This window comes from Lepus europaeus, chromosome 17 (genome assembly GCF_033115175.1).
Source record: "Lepus europaeus isolate LE1 chromosome 17, mLepTim1.pri, whole genome shotgun sequence".
Taxonomy (NCBI): domain Eukaryota; kingdom Metazoa; phylum Chordata; class Mammalia; order Lagomorpha; family Leporidae; genus Lepus; species Lepus europaeus.
This window is the reverse complement of record NC_084843.1, coordinates 42,147,328-42,167,939: the sequence shown is the minus strand read 5'-3', so window position 1 is coordinate 42,167,939 and position 20,612 is coordinate 42,147,328. Positions and strand designations below refer to the sequence as shown.

Sequence of the window (20,612 nt, the reverse complement as noted above, 5' to 3'; positions counted from 1 at the left end):
TATAAAGCTCATGCCATGAAAACAAGAGAACCATAAACCACAGAGATCTGTGACATTTCATGGAACCACCAGAGACTAATACTTTTATCTGAACCAAGGACTATCAATCAGCATCATAGCCTTTGACAAATAAGAGGAAGGGAGCGGGAGGGGAGGATATAGAGAAACGGCAAGTAAAAAAGGTTCCCCAAAACTTTGCTAGTCTGATGCTCAGATGTGTTCTTCCCTTGAACCATCTCATCCCAAATCCTTTTCCCATGGCACTCAGCAGAATTCAGAAGTCACAGATGTACATTATAAGCTTTAAGGAAGATAAATACAAGTGGTATGATATACTGGCCACCCCAAAATTCATGTCCAGCTGAAACCTGTAAACATGACCTTACTGGGAACTGAAGTCTTTATAATCAAGATGAGATCATATTAGATCAGAGTGGGCCTTAAATTCAGTGATGTTCTTATAAGAGGAAAATCTAGACACAGATCTGCAGGAAAGATAGCCATATGAAATTGAGGGCAGAGACGGGGTGATGTGAATACATGTCACAGAATGCCAAAGGCTGACTGCCAGTCACCACTTGAAGCTAGGAAGAGGCAACAGAAGAGCCTCCCTAGGGTCTTCAAACACTGTGCCCTGCTGATACCCTGAATTCTAACTTCCAGTCCCAGAACTATGAAGGAATAAATTGCAATAGCTGCAAGTCACACAGTGTGTGGTAATAGGTTATAGTAGCCCTAGGAAACTACTATGTATGTGGTCAAACTCCTTACAGAACATACCTGCAAAGGAGGTTTGGCCAATTTCTTGATCCCAAATTTCCCAAGTCCATTAAGTCAGAATCACTGGAGATGGAGCCTAGGAATCCCTGTAACAAACCTCCAAGACATGACTACATGCACTGCAGTTTGAGAACTGCTGGGTGTTTGGAGTGGTCTGAGGGTCTTCGCAATGCCCACTTTCCTCCAATTTCTGCCTATGCACCTCCTGTAGATTATCATGTGGTATGGGGTTAGACTCCTACAGCCAAATACTCCCAGATGACGCAGCGAGACTTTGGATAAGTCACTCCACGTGTTTGGACGAGGCTCCTCATGTGCACAGAGCATTCCCACCCAGAGGCACCCTGATGACAGCAGGGGATTGTTGAGAACAACAAATGAATTCATGCTGATAAAGCACCCTGCACAGAGCGAGCTCTTGACAATGCTGAACTAGTGCATCTTACTCTCCCAATTCATCTCAATTATAGTTCTTTCTGAATCACATTTTTAACTTGGGAACAGATTTTATTTTGTGTCCAGGACACTGGTGTTCAGACTCCAAAGCAATGGCTGTCATTGACCGTTGGCTAGAACAGGTCTTTTGCATATCATGTTATAGGACACCTTCTAGCCACACCACCCCTGCCCCACCCAAATTGACAGACCAGAGAGAAGCATTCAAAGAGGTTCAAGGAACATGACTAAGATATTACAAGCCTGAAACACAAGCCTCTCTGATTCCACAGTCCTAGCGTTTAGCTCTCACATTGCTCAGCTGTGTGTGTTTCTGACCCAGAATACAAGAATGTTTCCTCTAGGCTTTCCTTGGGAATGAGTTGATCTTACAAAGTACTGCAGGTTAATGGATCACTAGTTTACATTATTGTGTCTGATTGCACTGTTTTTGTATAGCAAAAAAAAAAAAAAAAAAAAAAGTGGGTGTGGGGCAGGGACCCATGGTAGGAGGAGGAAGAAACCAGAGAAATTTCTGATTTCATCATTTGCTGCTGAATGGTCTTCAGAGAATCAGCAGCATCAGCAGAACCTGAGAGATCACTGCAAATGCAGACTCTCAGGTCTGCCCCACACCTGCTCAGTCAGAGCCTGCATCCCCAAGTGGTTCACAGCAAAGAAGGGTTAAGAAACCCTGAGTTTATCTAGTACAGAGAGCAGATAGCTTCAGAGGAGGTCCTAACACAGCTCAATATATCCCTAGAGGTAACTTGCCATTCTTTCTTTCTAGAGTTACATAGTTTCTCATAACATGGGTTGGGGGAGGGGGTGAGAACTATACAGAAAGAGAACAAAGATGACATCATGGGTGAAAAAGAGAGAAAGGAAAATAAGCCCTAATTATGCCCATGTCAGAATACCATCTATGATTCAGGAAATGACTGAAAACAGGGTCAGAGCCACGTCAATGAGCAGAATTAGATGCAAGTATGGCGCTAGAAATACGGGGAGAATACACGGGCCCATTTCAGGGTTAAAAGTTCCTGTCTCCTAGATGAATGAAGTCAGAATCAGTAGGTAACAACAATGAGAGCTAGCATTTATTGAATGACTACACTCTACAAGGCACTAAATTAAATGTGTGTGAGCTCATTTAATCCTGTCAACATCCTTGTGAGGCTTTTAATCATGGAAGAGGCTGATCATTTGGTATATTTTTTCGAGACAGTGTCAGGCTAGTAAGGACAGAACACTGCATTGGATCGCCAAAATAGTTCCTATGTCTCCCCACATATCAACTGATTGACAGATATCGTTCTAGGATTGCACCTATGAAATGCATGAAAGCTGTTCCCTTTATATTAATCAAAATTTTTGAAAAATAGTGTTGAGAGAAATAAAGTCTAAAATCGTATTTTTCTCCATGAATTGGCCAGAATACAGTAACACCAGTTTTCCGATTGGAGCCAGGCACGGGGGATACAAAGGTATAAACTCGATGGGGACTCACAGAGATGGGCACACAGGAAAAGCATCCCTTCCCCTGCAGCTTTCAGACTTGGAGACCGAGGTCTACTGCACTGTGAGAACAGCTACCGGCAGCTCCCACCCCAGATCTCTGTACTCTCAACAATCCTAGATATGAAAATGCATGCTTTCATGACTCGTGGGGACTGAAAAATGAACATTGAGAGAAGGGGAGGAGCTTCTGGGAAACAAACCAGCTAGGCTTCCAACGTGACCAGTATCAGTAATCCCTTGACATGTAGATGTCCAGAGCCTCCAGACTGTGTTTTTCCTGAGCCTGACACAGTGGTCCCCTCAGGGTTCCTGCCTAATTACTATCCCTCACAGCAGTTAAAACCAGGGCCTTCCAGAAACCCTTCTAAGAAACTCACGAGTCGGCTGAGATGCTAACCTGAGTAATGACACATTTTGGTCCTTGGCTCTGTCATGCCAGCTCATACATTATGCATTTGATACTTGACTGAAACATGGCAACAATACCTAACCAGCTCATTTCCAATTCCGCAAATATCTATATGGGGCCGGGGTCTGGCACAGCATTAAGACATCACTTGCGAATCACATCAGACATCAGAGTGCCTGGATTTCAGTCCAGGCTCCACTCCCAATTCCAACTTCCTGCTAATGTGCACCCTGGAAGACCCCAAGAGTTGGCTCCAGTATCTGGGTTTCTGGCACCCACATGGGAGACCAGAACTGAGTTCCAAATTCCTGGTTTTGGCCAGGCCTAGTACCAGCTGTTGCAGATACTTGGGGTGTGGACCAGCACCAGTGTCTCTCTCCTCTTTCCCCTCTTCCCTGCCTTTCAAACTTAAATATATATATATACACACATACATACATAAGATATATATGCATATATAATGTACACATATAAATAAATATATATTTCTTAAATGACTAGTTTTCCTCATTCATTCATTGCTTAGGTTGTTTAAGGTAGACTTAACATCTAGTATACTTCAAGGAGCACTAGGATTGGGGCTGACGCTGTGGCATAGCGGGTAAAGCCACCATCTGCAGTGCTGGCATCCCATATGGGTGCCAGTTCAAGTCCTGGCTGCTCCACTTTCTATCCAGCTCTCTGTTATGACCTGGGAAAACAGTAGAAGATGGCCCCAAGTCCATGGGCCCCTGCAACCTCATGGGAGACCTGGAAGAAGCTCCTGGCTCCTGGCTTCAGATTGGCCCAGCCATCTGGGGAGTGAACCAACAGATGGAAGATCTCTCTCTCACTCTCTCTCTCTTTCTGCAATTTCATCCTAGTTTTGTCATTTCATTGGTAAATCATAACCTCTCTGAACCTCTAGATTTTTGTTTGATATATTACAGTTATTTTTTAATCAGAGGGGATGAACAAGAAATCTCCTAAAATCCCTTCTATGCATGAGGTTCTATAATGTGTTAATATCAGAGCTAATTTTTTTTCTGAAAACTTCTGAAATTTTTTAAACTTTCTGTTGTTACACAATTGCCAGCACTCTTGTGTAGCACTTTATACTCACCTTTCATTATTCCAGAAACAGGTATGGAGTGTGCCTTGTACATAAACCCCTGTGGGGAGAAAGTATCATTTTGTAGACACAGAAATGGAACTCAGAGAAGTAATATGTCTAAAATTACACAGCCAGTCCTGGAAAGAGGAGCCAGCAGTCAACATCAAGTGTGTAACTCCCATGCTCATTATTTTGATTATCACAACGCAATTTTAGGGTATCCACTATGGGACTGGGCTGACATCCCTGTGGCCACCCTCTCCCCCACAAAAAAAGTATCATTTTTTTTTACTACAATCTCATGATTATCTTTAATATGATTGAAGTCTGAGCCAAATCCATGTTTGCAAAGGCATCTTTCAGTAAATCCAGTCTAAGATCACTAGAAAAACAAACAAAAAAAAAAAAAAAGAAAAAGGAAAGTTCTAATGGAGATAGCCATCCTATAAAAAGCAAGCCCCGTGGAGTGGTTTCAACACCATATATGTCCAAATCTTCCTACCAGCCTTTAAAAAAATATGTAGCTGAGAGACTTGGAATTTGTTATTTTCCCAAGTGGGAGCAAAGTTCCTCAGGATCCTTACAGTAACAAAAAATGTATTTTTATGAAAAGAAAAACAAAGCATTGTGATTTTTTAAAGGGCTTTGTTATTTTATAAGAGCAGTATATATAAACAATTTTATTCTTACTTTTGAAACTACATTGTTGGAATGCAAGAGTTTTATTCCACTTATAAAAAAATACAGAAATATCAAGCCACACATACCACATGGACTTTATAAGTTCAACACCAAGGAGGATATGTAGATACTGCTGCAGGGGCTGGAGCTACAGCACAGCAGGTGAAGGCACCACTCGCCACACCAGCACCCCATATTGGAATGGTGATTTGAGTCCAGGCTACTCAGCCTCTGATCCAACTCCCCGCTAATGTGCCTGGAAAGGTGGTAAATGATGGCCCACCTACTTAGGCCCCTGATACCCATGTGGGAGACCAGGATGGTGCTCCTGTGTCCTGACCCAGACCTGGCTGTTGTGGCCCTTAGGGAAGGGAACCACCAGATGAAAGATGGATCTTCCCCCCCACCCCGCCCGCCGACTACCCTGTCTGATTCTTTCCCTCCGCCATCACTCTGCTTTTCAAATAAATCTTTAAAAAAGAAACCTCCTTTCCATCTGTCCTCTCAAATAAATGAACTCTAACAAAACAACAACAAAAAAGCTCACTCATATTTTTAATGTTTTGAATAAGGATGAAGCACACAAAGGAATCCCCCCCATACACTGCCTGCCTTTTTTTCATGATTGCTCTAATATCAAGAAAACCAGAGAGTTCACATCCTATCTCATCTCTTGTGGACAACCCTTGCAATGCCCTGGAGCCGGATGGTGAGGCTAGATAACCAGACAATTTCAAGGCAGGATGCTTTCAAGTCTGCTGCTATACTTCAGGAATTTGTCTTGCCTAGATAACAAACCAGAAAGATCAAAGAAAACAAAAGGTGTTACTCCTTATCACTTGCTTTGCTATGTCTAATAGAGACTAGATTTTCTTTCTTTCTTTCTTTTTTTTTTTTTTTTTGGCCCTACAGACACCAGAAAACATATACTACATCTTATCTACCCTGATGCTCTCCGGCAATCATTGACTATGTAAAACATTTTTTTTTCCTAATTTAAGAAAAATATGCTGTCCCAAAGAGCATTTTTATACATTGACAGCTTCAAATAAATATGAGAATTTCAAAATACTTTTAATAAAGGTAATTTATAGTTAAACAGGGTATCAAAATGTGCACTGCTATAAATTTTCCCTTCTTGTTTATTCAAGTACAATCTAACCTAATATTTGAGCAAGGAGACCAAGTGAGAACATTAATTCAAAACTGGCCTTTTTGTCCGTAGTACAACTTCCTTTTGCCATTGACCCCTGGTTACTGGGACAGGCCAAAATAAGTCCATTTCTCCTCAGGGCTCAGTTGCAAAGGATGCCAACAGTGATTCTCAAGTCTGGGCCCCTGGGGCTTTTCGTGACAGGGGTCACAGACTGAATGGAGCAGCCTGTTACAGGAAGGCTGAATGGCACTTTCCAAGGGAATATTGATTCAGAAACTTCCAGTCCATTAGATATGACTCACGACTCATTCCTTTGTGGCAGGCCTGACTAGACTAGCTTTATACCCTAACACTGTGGAGAGGCAGTTTATATTTAGGGCACCACATAAAACATTTTGTTTTTCTCTTGAAAATATTTAGATATGTGTATATTCTCACATTAATGACATCATCTATTTTTTAATAAGGATCTCAGACTACAACAGGACATATAAGATTTATTTAACTACATTCTGGTATCACAAATTTATCAAGGAGATCAAACAACCTGTCACAAGTTTCATCCAGTAGCTGATCTAATTTTTTAAGTAATTTTCTTTTAATTTTTTAAAATATTTGTTTATTTTCTTTTCCTTTTTTTTTTAAGTAGAGAAAGAGACAGAGATCTTCCATCGGCTGGTTCACTCCCCAAATGCCAGCAACTGCTGGGGCTGGACAAGGTCAAAGTCAGAAGCCAGGAATTCCATCTGGGTGTCCCATGAGGGTGGCAGGGATTCAAGACGTGAGCCATCATCTGCTGCCACCAGGGTACACATGTGCAAGAAGCTGCATGGAAGTAGAGGAACCAGGACTAGAACCAGGCACTCTGCTATGAGATATGAGAGTCCCAATCAGTGACTTAATCACCATGCCAAATACCTCTGTTAATATTTGGCAGTGGTGGGGAGTGGACGCGTGAAGTCATTCTCTTTATCATTCTTCCTCCATGTACTATTATTAATTTTCCATTCTTTCTCTTGGTCATCTCTCAGCCAACTCTGAGACCAGAAGTTCCCTCAAAGGGAATTTCAGGAATTTCCCTCCAACTGCTCTCCATGTTCAAAGACCTCTTCATGTAAGCGTACTGTTTATTTCTTTCCATTATGACAAACTCTGGGAAAGAACACTTCGGATTTTTAAATATCTTTCCCAAAATCACTACTAATGTGAAAGATATGAGGCCACGTGTATTTCATGTTTTGGTTTCCAAACATTTGTATCCTGGTGTCAAGAGAGTTATGTATTTGAGAATATATTTTAAAATTCAATTGAAGGCTGTTTCACACTTGTAGCAGAATTTACTTTGTTAAATATTGTACTCATGCTGCCATCTTGTGGTAGTTGTTAAAATTTCTCTTTTTCTCTTCACTCAGGCTCTTCCCCACTCCACCTGCCATTTGTTTTGTTTTTCCTACTTCAGGAAGTAGATCTCCTCAAACCTAATGGACTCATTTTATTATGTGGGTGGGAAGATGACCTGCACTGTTCTCTAGAATGAAAAATGTATTTTTGCAAATTCCTCATCCTGCATGTAATATATGTCCTCTTTTCTCATATATTTCTGATTTACCCACAAAACCATTCTTTTTTTTTTATTTTTGATATTTAAAAATTATATATATATATATTTATGGGGTAGCATATGTGTGATGCCTTGAAACAACACAAATTTCATTGTTAGCATCTGGATTAATCTTGTTTCCTAAAAGGAAAAGGGATTTTGGATTAGGGGAAAATAAATCTGCTTTTCCCTTCTTTTTCCAAATTTAAGAAATAACCACCACAAAAGCACCATGTGTTTCTGGACTGTGAACTTCACAGCCTCTGGCACCTACTCTCAGGAACCTAGACGCCTGAGGAGGAGGAGGGGGTTGCACTGCAGACCTGGTCCCCAAAGTCAGGGCCCAGATGACCCAGGCTGGCTGGAGGTGGCCACCCGAGCCTCCCTTTGTTATTTATGCTCTGCTCCATTCAGCTATGTGGTCTATTGTTGCCTGGCAATGGGATTCAGAAATCTGGGCAGAAAGCAAGTGTTGTTATGATGATTTCTTCACGTATCCCTTATAAAACTGACTGATCATCAAAGCAACAATACATCTTATAAAAGCCCGAATTTCCCCCTACCTCCATGCCTTTCCTCAGATTCCTGTGAAAACATTAACAGTCATGCAAGAAAGCATCCCAAGATGAGTACCAAGAGAACTCAATTAACCAGAGCAAGAAAACAAGCCTCAAAACTATCCGTCCATTTCTTGTTCAGAACGACTTTAAAGCAATCTTTCTCCAAACCTCTCCCATGTACCCATATCTATAATATGCACAATCAATTTTTGTGCTTCTTTCTTAAAAATGTGTGAACCTGGCTGGTGCCGTGGCTCACTAGGCTAATCCTCCGCCTGTGGCGCCAGCACTCCGGGTTCTAGTCCCGGTTGGGGCGCCAGTTCTTTCCCGGTTGCTCCTCTTCCTGTCCAGCTCTCTGCCGTGGCCCGGGGGTACAGTGGAGGATGGCCCAAGTCCTTGGGCCCTGCACCCGCATGGGAGACCAGGGGCAAGCACCTGGCTCCTGGCTTCGGATCGGCGCAGCACACCACTGTGGTGGCCATTTAGGAGGTGAACCAACGGAAAAGGAAGACCTTTCTCTCTGTCTGTCTCTCCCTCTCTCTAACTCTGCCTATTCCCCCTCCCCAAAAAATGTATGAACCTTTAAAGCTTAGACTTATCTAAGCAGTATAAGTGCACATCTCAGGCTTGATGTGATCACGGCTATGTCTTCTTCCAACACTTACTACACTAACTATTTATCTAAAGCAAATTCACTTGTACCACCTGGAAGCATCTCTGCTGCCACTAATGATATGAACATTGCACTTTGGGAAATGCTGCTCTGAAGGGATGACTCCAGCAACCTTTACTTTACCAATAAGCAGTCTCAAATGTCACAGAGTCAAGCTTCTGAATTTTTACAGCCGCAGTTCAGATCAGAGGCTCTCAAACATTTTTTCGGCAGTGACTCACAAGATGGATGATGTTCCCATGTGCAACACACTCTTGTGAAAAGACAAGACCGTCTGTGGATTGTGTGCAATTTCCTGCCATATATTTGTAATCCTCCCAGTCAAGAAATCCACTCAGAACGCAAGCAAAAGGCTCTCCCTAGGGAAATGCCTGTGAATGCACTCAGAACTAATGTTTGAGAAACAAATAATTCATGAATTTTGATTTTTAACCAATATTTACTCGTTTTAACCTTACAGCTCATCAAATACACTCCCATTGCATCCTGACACCACAGCTGAAAACTGCTGGAGTGGGACAGGATTTCAGACAACATTTCAGTGTGGTCCTAGTCTCTGGGAGGAGACTGAGCTGAGTATGAGCTGGTTTTAATCTCTGGAAGGCTCAAGAGATGATGATGATGATGGTGATGATAACGACTCACTATGAATATATTCTAGATATATGCTGCTGTTACCCTTTTTTCCAAAAATTAGCATGTGGGAAAAGAAAAGTATGGGGAGCTGAGGGTTTTATTTGGTTGGAATTTTTACTGTAAACAGATCTGGTTTCTACCCATAGGTTTACAACCTAAGATAGAAAAGAATTTTCTATTTTGAGAATTTTTAGGCCACGTAGCCATGTTCCATTGGTGAGTGAATACATGAAATTAGCATTATGCACACTATGTGAGCATTAAGAGGTACCAAGAAAAGTACTAAAATTTACCTGAAGACTTTAGATTTGCTATAGAAGATAACAGTATCATGGAGCTGAATGAACAGATGCACGAAAATTCGTAAAAGGGGAAATAAACAAGTACTTTTAGGATCCTGGTAAGGTTTTGCAGTAGCATTTTTTTGTATCATTTTAAAGTCGGAGTCCTCAGATAAAGACACATCTGAGGATTTAAACCACATTTAGAGCACAAAAGTCTAAACTAGATCAAAAAGGAGGGACAGTGTGAATTAGCAACAAGTCTAACAGAGAGAGTAATGGAAGAACCACAGTTGCCCAATCTGTTTCATAAGAGAAAAAGTCAAACTAAATCCAAGCAAGGTAATTACAGGTGGCATCTGACTGGACTTGCCCTTCATAAACACTCTAAGTCAGCACACTCACGTTATCATCTTTGCACACCAAAGTGCTATCAATGCATACATACACCTAACAAAATCCAACCAAATTAATGTCCTGGGTAAAAATCATAACTGCTTGAAACTAATTTCCAACAATATGTAAAATCAAAATGCATTTTAAAAAAAGGACTAAATGTGCAGCTTACACATTGTTTTGAAACTTTCTAGTCAGTCTAACTGTACTGATTATACTTTATCACCTTGTTTTAAAAGGTAATATGGGTTTCTATTACATTAACACATAAGAAATAACATGAAAATTTTTTTTAAAAAGCAGCATAGTATCTGTGACCCATCCACATGTTTAATGAATACTGCAAAACAGATAAATCATTTCTAAAACTACTCTCTTAAGAACAACAGTAAATAAGATAGAAGATAGTTCTATTGCCATTCTTTATATAGTAAAACAAATCTACTTAAAATATGCACATTTTCTAGATATATAAACTTTGCACTGAGCAAATGTTTTAAAGCATTGTATTTGTCAGTACAAACAGCTAATTACTAACTGTTTTTATAGCTTTAGGAAATTCTAATTATATAGTATGTGAAACATCTGAGAACATGAATGATTTTAGCATGTTAGAATCCTGGTTTGAGCAAGAACTCTGCTTCAAGTTTGGTGGTATGTGATTTTCACAAATGAAGGTAGTCCGGCAGGGGTTACTGATGTGAAGTCAGCAGAGAGAAAAAACACAGGGTGGGACCCAGAGGAGAGATATGCGACACCAGCAGAAACAGAAACAAAGGAAAGAGGTGGAAAGGCAGGACACAGTGCTTCCCCAAAGAGTGACAAATACGATTCTAGTATCTTTATCTGGGAGACAGCAATGGGTTATGTGCCAAGCACAAGCATTTGACACACGGTCAGACGCTGTGATCTATAATCACAGTCCCAGAAGGAAAATCTCCTTTCTATAAGAAACCGACTTGGGCCAACCCAGAGAGATTTCATAATAATAACTACTCTAAGAAGTATAGATTGTAAACAGTAAAGTAGCAGTGTGGTACATGCGTGTGCATGTGCATATATACATATGTGTGTGTTTATACCAACACCCAAATACACATCATCTATATTTTCTCTTCCCTGTAAAATGTCTTAACCTGTTCTTTTCTCTTTTGGGACCCAACAGCACAGCATACCAACAAAGCTGGACTCCAGGTCAGTACTCCTTTCTGACAATTTCCAAACTTCTGAGCTTTCATTTTTGTGAAACAGGATATGCTATCCCTGGTTTATCTCAGAGCTCACAGTAACTTCCAAGAGCTACAAGAAAGCTAGATAACACAGGGTCCTGAACTCTGATAAGCAAATTCTCAATGGCAAATGAAAATAATTATTCATACCCTGAGCAACTACAAAATCACCTGCAAATCTTATCAAAAGAAAGAGTTTTAATGCACTCTCAGCATCTCCTACACAGAGCAGTGAGAGAGCCCTAGGAAACAGGCCCTTGGGCAGGAAAGAGGAAAGAGATATGACATCTTTTGTTTTTCACTTCTGTTGGGAACAGTTTCATGAGTGTCAAATTTCTAATGTATACATCATTACATGTAAACTGTCAACCCCTACATAAATGGATGATTCAAATAGAACAAGAACTTAAAACTCGAGGAAAATGACAAACTATAAGATGTACTATGAACATATTTGGCAAAGTGTACATGATTACAGAAGCCAAACTAATAACAAAGCAAAGTATTTTAAATAACAAGTATAGTGAATACAGGTCAACAACATCAATTCACTGACTCTGAATGCAAAATCAACAAACCAAAATCTTCTTTCTGGTCTTATTTCTGAGCTTCATTAAATACCATTTCCAGGATGATTTGCTCAGTTTTCACATCCCTGAAACCAGGGTGCTTGCCACCCTCTGTACAGCTTGGACTGAGAGTGTCTGTGAAGTGCTAATGCTCAGAGCACGTTCTTGTCAAACCATATGTGGCAAGATACAAGGATCTTTCCAGACCACACTGCCTAAATATCCTCTCTGTCTTCCTTAGACCACCCCCTTAAACTTTTGTTGTAAATACCAGTCATCTGAGTTAACTAAATGAATCTCCTCGCTCCGAAACTCCTGTTAGAGCAGTAGGAAGTTATTCAGAAAGATGTGACAGGTAAACACACATTACCAGTTAGTGATAAATTCATTACGATGGGAAGAATGATAGGGACAACAGGATTAGCATGTGGGACCTGAAAGGCAAAAGGCAAAGGGATGTCCAAAGGAGGCATAGGCTTGCTAACTGCTGTATTCCCCATGCATACAGCCTGACCATGAGTCAGAGAAATCAGGTGGAGAAGGAGGAAGATGAAGGTCTGAGAAGTGACTATCTCAACAGCGGAAATTCTAAAGCCTTGCATGGCACAGTCAAGGTACATGTGCCACATAAATGAGTTTGTTGGTCACTTGCTCATGATAACAGTTGAATACTGGCTCTAAGACAGTTAAGTCCTAGTTTTATTGAAGGCGAGTTCATTTCTTCCAGGTGGAAGGATTTCCCAGTTACTAAGATAGAACCAGTTCTATTCAGAGGTTATACACATAGCATGTAACAATTTGGACCTTTGGCTTTAAAAACTGTGAGATTTGGGTTTAAACTTATCTATGGCATTTCTTAGCCATGAGACTCTATGCAAGTCATTTAATTTCTTCAAGCATCAGATTCCTTATCTGGGAAAAAAAAAAAAAAACGGGGAATTTTGACAGTGGACAATGAGACATTTTAGAAAACAGGTTAGAGGCCGGCACCACGGCTCAACAGGCTAATCCTCCACCTGCGGCGCCGGCACCCCGGGTTCTAGTCCCGGTCGGGGCACCGGATTCTGTTCCGGTTGCCCCTCTTCCAGTCCAGCTCTCTGCTGTGGCCCAGGAGTGCAGTGGAGGATGCCCTGCACCCACATGGGAGACCAGGAGAAGCACCTGGCTCCTGGCTTCAGATCAGCAGCCACAGCGGCCATTAGAGGGTGGACCAGTGGTAAAGGAAGACCTTTCTCCCGGTCTCTCTCTCTCTCTCACTATCCACTCTGCCTGTCAAAAAAAAAAAAAGAAAGAAAGAAAAGAAAACAGGTTAGAGTGGTGAGAAGATTATCTTATCTTTACTATTGCTATCATAGTAAATTTAAAGCATTGCATATTTTTAACATTGAATAACTAATAAATAATTGATGCTGGGCTCCGAATTCAGCTGGAATATACTAGTTCATTGAAGTTGCTTATATCTAAATTAGGCCAAACCCCTTGATTTGGCGTGTAGGTCAAATGAGACTTGAGTTGAATCAGAGATGCAGAAAGCAACGAGTTTTCTGGGGCATCCATGGTATCCATGTAGAAGTGGAAGGAAGTACAAATTCGAAATGACAAAACTTACATCATCAAGAATCAAGGGATTCATGACAAGAATAGCTCAACTGTCTTCAGAATACAGTCTGCTGTAATTCCTGGAACAAATTCATATCTATTCTATCTCTTGCGTAAGCTAATTAAAAAAAATCATAAAGTCCCCTGAGCATACACCAGCTAACTACACAGTCAAAATAAGGAATTTAGGTATATGCAAAAAATTAAGGAAAATAACTAAGGATAATGGGTAAATTCTTGGTGTGTAGAACGTGTAAAGAGGGAATCAAGAGTTCGTGAAATATTTGGAGTTCTTCGGCAGAAAGAATTTTAAATATAAATTAAAATATCATCACCGTCATCCAAACAGGCTGCACTTTTCAATGATAATCACTTGATCCTACTGGGCATTTCTTAAGGGGTCTGAAAATGAGTAACGCAATAAGTTGGATGTTTTCTTTTTAAACATGATCATCATATTGTACACTTGATACTTATGCTGAGAGCTCAGATCTTCCTTTTCCCTAGTATAATTTTCATCTAAGCATTCCTTAGATACTTAGATCATTCTAAATGGAGATTGTGTATTATACCCTCTGTGGACACATGGAAATCTGGCTAATTGGACTGACTTGATTACAATAGTCAGTGAAATCTCCCATTTCTTTCCACTACAATAAATGCTTAAGATATTTTTGTCACCTATTATGTAAATGTTTTAGATTGCATTCATTTTCTACAGCCATGTTTGTAACCAAAGTGCTTTTTTATTCATTCTTTCCACCAAGTAAAATTTCTATATTTGCAACTACATTTCTTTACTTAATAATATAAAAACAATGTATCCTAATAAAGTTCAAAATGAACCTGTAACATGAATAGCTTTTTCTCAAACGCAAAAGCAACTGCAATTGCAAGTTAGCTTAGCAATGAAGTAGCCTCTTTTAGTCCCAGCATGTCCATCGGACAACAGAGCTTTGAACAAAGGACATCTGAGGTGATGGAGTATCTACTCCCCAAATCCAAATACTTAAAAGTCAAAAAATACACTGTAAATTAAAAACCATCTTGTTTGCTGCTAAGTGTTGTATTCAGAAATACTTTTACAAATTACATTTTTCTTGGCCAAAACAGTGCGTCTCACCAACGATAATCCCATCCCGCCTCTTTTAAATGCCAGGATAAGAGTACCTAATTCCAAGGGTTACCATCCCCATAGATTATACCTGTCAACATTCTGGAAAGGCTGATGACTCAGCTGGCTAGAAATAAACTCCACACTTCCATGTGAAAGTATGAAACTGAGAACTGAGTGGGAAAAAGTTTGCCCTCAGTCCCAGCGTAAATCAGGGTGAAGAGGAAGAAAAAAAACGCGCTCACTCCTTGCTCCAGTATGCATTCGCTCTGACTCCACTCTGTGATGCCTGCGCCTATCCCTAATGCTGGGAGGGGGGTGAGGGAGAGAGATAGGAAAATGAGGATGCGCACAAAGGAAAGACCAGCTATTTCCTGCCAGCACACTCAAAAACTCTTCTCATTCGTAGAGATCGCCAGCCCATTTAAAAAAAAAAAAGTGCATCTTGGAGAGCAGTTCCTGAATGAGAGTGGACTCTGGGAAGGAGGGTTTTTCTCCCGTTCTCGCCATACGCTGGTGAAATTTCTCCGCTGCACAACGGTGCAGTTACTCTCGGAGGGGCGCAGCCCAGACAGAAATCTGAAATTTCAAAAATGCGATAAAGCCCGAGCCCGGCAGCCCTGGGAGGCAGCAGCTGCCGGGTGACCGCTGATGAAGCGGCTTCTTAAGGAGGTGGGCAGATTGATTCCAGCTGCTGAGCGCCAGGCAGGCAGGGCAGCGGCCGCGGAATGCGCAGCCCGGCTGCGAGGAGGCGGCGGCGGCAGCTTCCCGAGCAAGGGCAAGGCCAAATAGTAGTTCTGTTTGCAGTCCCGGCCTGCGAGCAGGAAGGAGCATGCCGCTGTTCCCTCTAACCGGGACTCGCAGGCAGCTTGGGCCAAAAGACCACATAGGCACCGTGGAGTGTCTCTCGGGCAGTCTGCAAGCTGTCCCCTGGGCCGGCTGTCGAGAAGGACCCACACTTCCTAAGGAGAGCCCTCGCTTCCCGATTCCTGGGGTTCTCCCCCTACCCAGTCCCCTTCTGGTAGTGCTTACCCCCTGCCCAGCCTCCTTTGCCCAGCCCCCGCCCCACCGTAATCCAGACGGGAGAGGGAGGCCGGGAGCGGACCAGGAGGGGGTTCGGTGGAGGAGGACTGGGGCACTCGGAGAGCCTGGAACCCATCTGGATGGGGACAGGCGAATGGACACGCTCTTGAGAAGAGCTGGCCTCAAAATAAGACAACTAGAGGGGGGTGGGGGAGAGTTTAGGGGTCCCCTGAGGGCCCCAAACTCAAGACTCCGATGATCTAAGAAGAGGCAGAAGGGGTTGGAGGTGGGCGGGCACGAAGGCATGCCTAATGGCGTACTCAATATCCTGAGCAATGCACTTTGGGCCGCGCACTTCCAGAGACTAAAAGCCAGTAATGGGCTTTGGAGTCTGCACTTCCTCTCCTAATGTCCAGAGGCGCTTTAATGCTGCAGCCAATCGATCAGCCCTCTCCGCAGAAGGCGGCGAGGGCAGTGCAAAAGCTTCCTCCTTGTGGCCAAGCTCGGCCCAGCCTCCTCCACACACCCCCAGAGCGAGCGACACACAACTCTGAACTGGAAAAGGATTTCGCTCGTAAAGTGCCCCAGGGAAGCGGAAAGCAAGGAGCCAGGAGGCGCCCGGAGGAACGGCCCGCCCTCCCTCTTCATCCCAACTTCGCCCCGAGGTGGACGTCGGGGCAGGCGGGGGAAGACAAACGGCCTCATCCACCTTGGCACGGAGCCGAACAGTAGCTTCAAACTTGCTTCAGGTGCAAGGTCACTGAGCCGCCCCCAAGCCCAGGGCAGCCCGAGGTGTGGCGGTTCTGCAAGGGACACACGGGGGAGCAGAGAGGAACACTGTGAAGGTGGAGTTTCTTTTGCGATTTCTTGCTGACATCACAGCTGCCTTGAAAGTGACCCTGTGAATCAACCTCTCCCCTCCCCCGCCCCGTACTCCAGCCTGGAACCTCGTAGTAGAGACAAGCCCCAGTCCCGCCTCCGCCTGCTCCCGCCCCGCCGCCCCCAGCCCCCCAGCTCCAACCCAGCGGAGCTGGGGCTCTGGGCAAGTTCAGTCCCCAAGTTGAACCCGTCCAGCCGCCAGCCGCCCTTCCCCGGCAGGCTGGGGTGGCCCGACTGAGCATGCCTCGCGGCCTGGGTCCCGGGGTCGCCTCTGGGAAGTTCTCCAGGCCCGAGGATGGGCAGGGTTTGGGCCCCGCGTGGGCGCCCCCCACTGGGGCGCGCGCAGAAAAGCCGGCGAGACGGGCGCCGGCAGCGGAGCGCGGAGCGGCCAAGTTCGCGGGCGCGAGCAAACTTTCCACGGCCTCTCTCCCCACCCCCACGGCACAGGGGCGCGTCTCCCCGAGGAGCTAGCCTTTCCCAGCCGGACAGAGACCAGCACAGCACGTGATGGACAGAAATAAAAATAAACACTTCCCATTCCCGAGCTGCCCGGCCACCCCCACTCGGCGCGCCGCCGCCGCGAGCTGTGGGCGCCCTACGCTGGCGCAGCCCCCGCCGCTGCAGCCCGGCGTCCCTGACGGGCGCCCGGGCAGCCCCCCGGCGGTGGCCTCCGCTCTGGCCCGGCGGCCGCGCCCGGGCTCCTACCTTTCAGACTTGGTGAACTTGCGGAACGCCTGTCGCAGGTCGTGGAAGGACCTGTACGTCTGAGGTTCGGCCGAGATGCCCTGCGCCCGGGTGGTCCGGGGGCCGATGTGGGTCGAGGGCACGGGCAGCACCGACTGGCATTTGTGGAGCTTCCTCTTCAGCTCCTGGATTTCCTCCTCCTTCTCTGACAGCCGTTTCTCCAGCTCTTTGATCCTCTCTTCCTTGAGCATGAGAATCTTGGCAAAGTCTTCCTCCAACTCGCTCATTTTTGCCCTGAGCCCCTCGGCGAAACTTTTCCTCAGGCGAGCGGGCAGGCGGCGGCGGCCGGGACGAGGGCCGAGCGAGGCGGGCGAGCGAGCGCGCGGGGAGTGAGCGGACGGGGCGCGGAGGACCCGAGCGCGGCGGAGCGCTGCCCTACGGCGCCGAGCGGCTCTCTCGGATCGCTCCTGCTCAATGGACTGGAAGCGCCCACCGAGGGCAGGAGGAGACGTCTGAAAGCGATGGGGAGGAGAGGCAGAGTGCTAATCCCCAGCCTCTCTGGGGGATAGGTGATTATCTTTCATTGAGAAACCAATTAGAGCTGCCCTGCCTCCCCTGAGACCCCCTCCCCCCCGTCCCCTTCCCAATCACTCCGTGAGAACAGGCGCGCGCGCCACCCCACCGGGAGCCGAGTTCCTAAGCCGAGGGCTGGATCAGAGAACCCGGTGTCACTCCATCACACAGAATCCCTCTTCCACGCTATATGGTACCAAAGGAAGGGGCTGGGGTGGGGGTGGGGTGGGGGGAGCTTTAGGACACTTGATCCTTGAAATAGCAACAATCACCATGTGATCCGGAGGATGACGCAGCGCTTGTAACTGGATCCTAAAGTGTGTGTGTGTGTGTGTGTGTGTGTGTGGTTTCGTAAATATTAAACTGCCTTCAGACAATAACCTGCATAAATTCATCTGTGTTTTGTTGTCGCTTTTTACTTGTTTTCTGCTCGGGATGCATGCAGGGATTCCGACAGGCACAGGTGTGTGTGTGTGTGTGTGTGTGTTACTGTGAAGTCCTGTGACTGTGACCCTATTGGCATAAGAATGACAGGGCCCTAGCAGTTCCAGGTATTTGCAGCCTAAAACTTTACTGGAAATAGTGAACTGTAATTGTTGAAGGCGAAGTTCGATGAAGCTAATAATAAGTGGCGAGCCAAGTGTTTACGGAAAAGAGAAGGCCCTGCGCTGACCGTGAAGCTCCTTAGAGTCTAGACTTTAGTCCATCTGCTACAGTTGTATTTCGTACACAGAGCCATGGAATTGTATCACACCATTGTCCTCCATGTTTCTCAAGTGGTTGCTGCCAGCACTAAACTGCTGGGTCACGGTACCCGCTCCCATTTCAGGAGAAACTGCCACAGTGCCATCTGCGCTTAGGCTTTGCCTGGGCATCACCGCTACTCTAACCAACCGATGGATTCTACGCACCTGAGCCTGAGCACTTGCTAGTGCCTTTACTTTTTAAGTATGTACTGAATACGTCCTGGAGGTCATTTCTCATAACGTACATCACTGTTTAGATTTATTGGGGTGTGTGTGGAGGGGGCATTTCTCTAGGACATGATCTATATATCAGTAAATCTGTTTTTCTTAACAAAAAAATGGATTCAAAGGAGATATCAAAGAACTTTCTGGAATAGTAATTTCCCTTAAAAAGAACAAAATAAAATCAATGGGATAATTACTGACAACTTAACAAAAAATAAAAGTCGTTCTGCCTTTTCTCAAACAACTAAGTAGAGGAAAAACACGCATATGCATATTTTGGTTTATACATAAGCCCTAAAGCATATCTACTCTGGAGATTTCTTGATTATTTACTGTTAGTTCTATTCATCTGATTATTTTAAATCAAAAATATTTTAAGCCGCATCTGAATTTCTTAATTGTACTGTGGTCTCTTCTACTCGCATTGGCAAACAGGTTCTCTGTGTTATTACCTACTGTTCTGCTGTCTATGAACAATTTCTTCTATTGTACTCTTTTTTGAAACCGTCAAAATAATTGACACTTAAAAATAATGCATTAGAAAAAAAGCTTTGATCACATTTTAAAATCTAGGCAGAGCTTCAACTGTATTTGTGGAAGAAATAAAAATAGGTTTTAAATGACTCATAAAAAGCTTTACCCCAAGTTTTATACTATCTTAAATATTGTTCAAATGTTTTGCCTGATTGCTTAAAAAGGACATTTAAACTAAGATTTCACATACACAATCCACCTCAGTACTCTATATTGGTCCTTATTTTCCAAAATGAAACATATTTTTGAATGTCAGTTTTAATGTAAATAATTTTGATAACCAGTGACATTAAATGTTGCCCATTGGCTTAAGAAATATTTAATTCAGAGCACCCAAAATCTTGAGAAAAGATAGGCTGATATAAGAATAAACATTGAAATGCTTAAAATCTTAGAACATTAGAGCTAACAGGCATTTTAAAGATTATCTAAGTCAAACACCTCGTAACCCAAGAAAATGAGATCTTGAGAGGGAAAGTCCAAGATAAGCCAGAGGCAGACGCCAAGTACCCAGCAAGGGTGCCTTCCCTGCCACACCTGCCTAGCCAAAACCCGACAATCTAGAAATTCTAGCATTCTAAAGACCCAGTGCTCCAGGATGGTCATGATGTTACCCTTGTTGCTTACTTCTAAATCTGTGTCAGTGAGACTGACAAGGAGCAAGTATTAATGAAACCTTAGATTTTTTTTTTTTTTCCTTAAAGGAGAAGGTCGCCATCTAGTGCTCCAAGACAAATTTGCTAAATAAAAAAATTACAGTCAATTGAAGTTATGTCTTTAAATGCCTGAACTAGTGTTTTATGTTGCATATCTGAGCATAATAAAGAAAATAAACATTTTTTCAAATGTGGTATCCTTTAGCCAATTGATAACAATGGTCAACATTCCCACAATGACTGTAAGGCAGGCGCTATAATTCATTTCCATTTTGTAGATGGAGAAATGGATGCTTACACACATTAGGTGAATGGCCTATGGTCACACTGGCTAGCTTTGACCCAGGCATCTTACTCCTCATGTCATCTTGCTTCCTTTGGAAATGCATTAAAACTCCTACTTCCCTATGAGCACAGGTCAAGTGAAACTCAAATGTCTTTGTTAATAGCAGCACACTAAATTACAATCTCATCTAATCCCAAATGTGTTCTTAAGCTTCTGGCTTCCAACAGTCTATTTGTCAAAATCATTTTCCTTTTGCTACTTTGGGATGTGCTAT

At 43.6% G+C, this 20,612-nt stretch overlaps 1 protein-coding gene across 1 annotated transcript in view; it reads right to left on the bottom strand.

The window, feature by feature from the left end:
* PRKG1 (protein kinase cGMP-dependent 1) overlaps nucleotides 1–17,630 on the bottom strand; it is a 1,351,832-nt gene extending 1,334,202 nt beyond the window's left edge. The window contains exon 1 of the mRNA XM_062214515.1: nucleotides 17,340–17,630. Within this exon, the coding sequence (XP_062070499.1) occupies nucleotides 17,340–17,605 (266 nt within the window). The 5' untranslated portion in view covers nucleotides 17,606–17,630. The remainder of the gene's footprint in view (nucleotides 1–17,339) is intronic.
* Nucleotides 17,631–20,612: the final 2,982 nt, after the last annotated feature.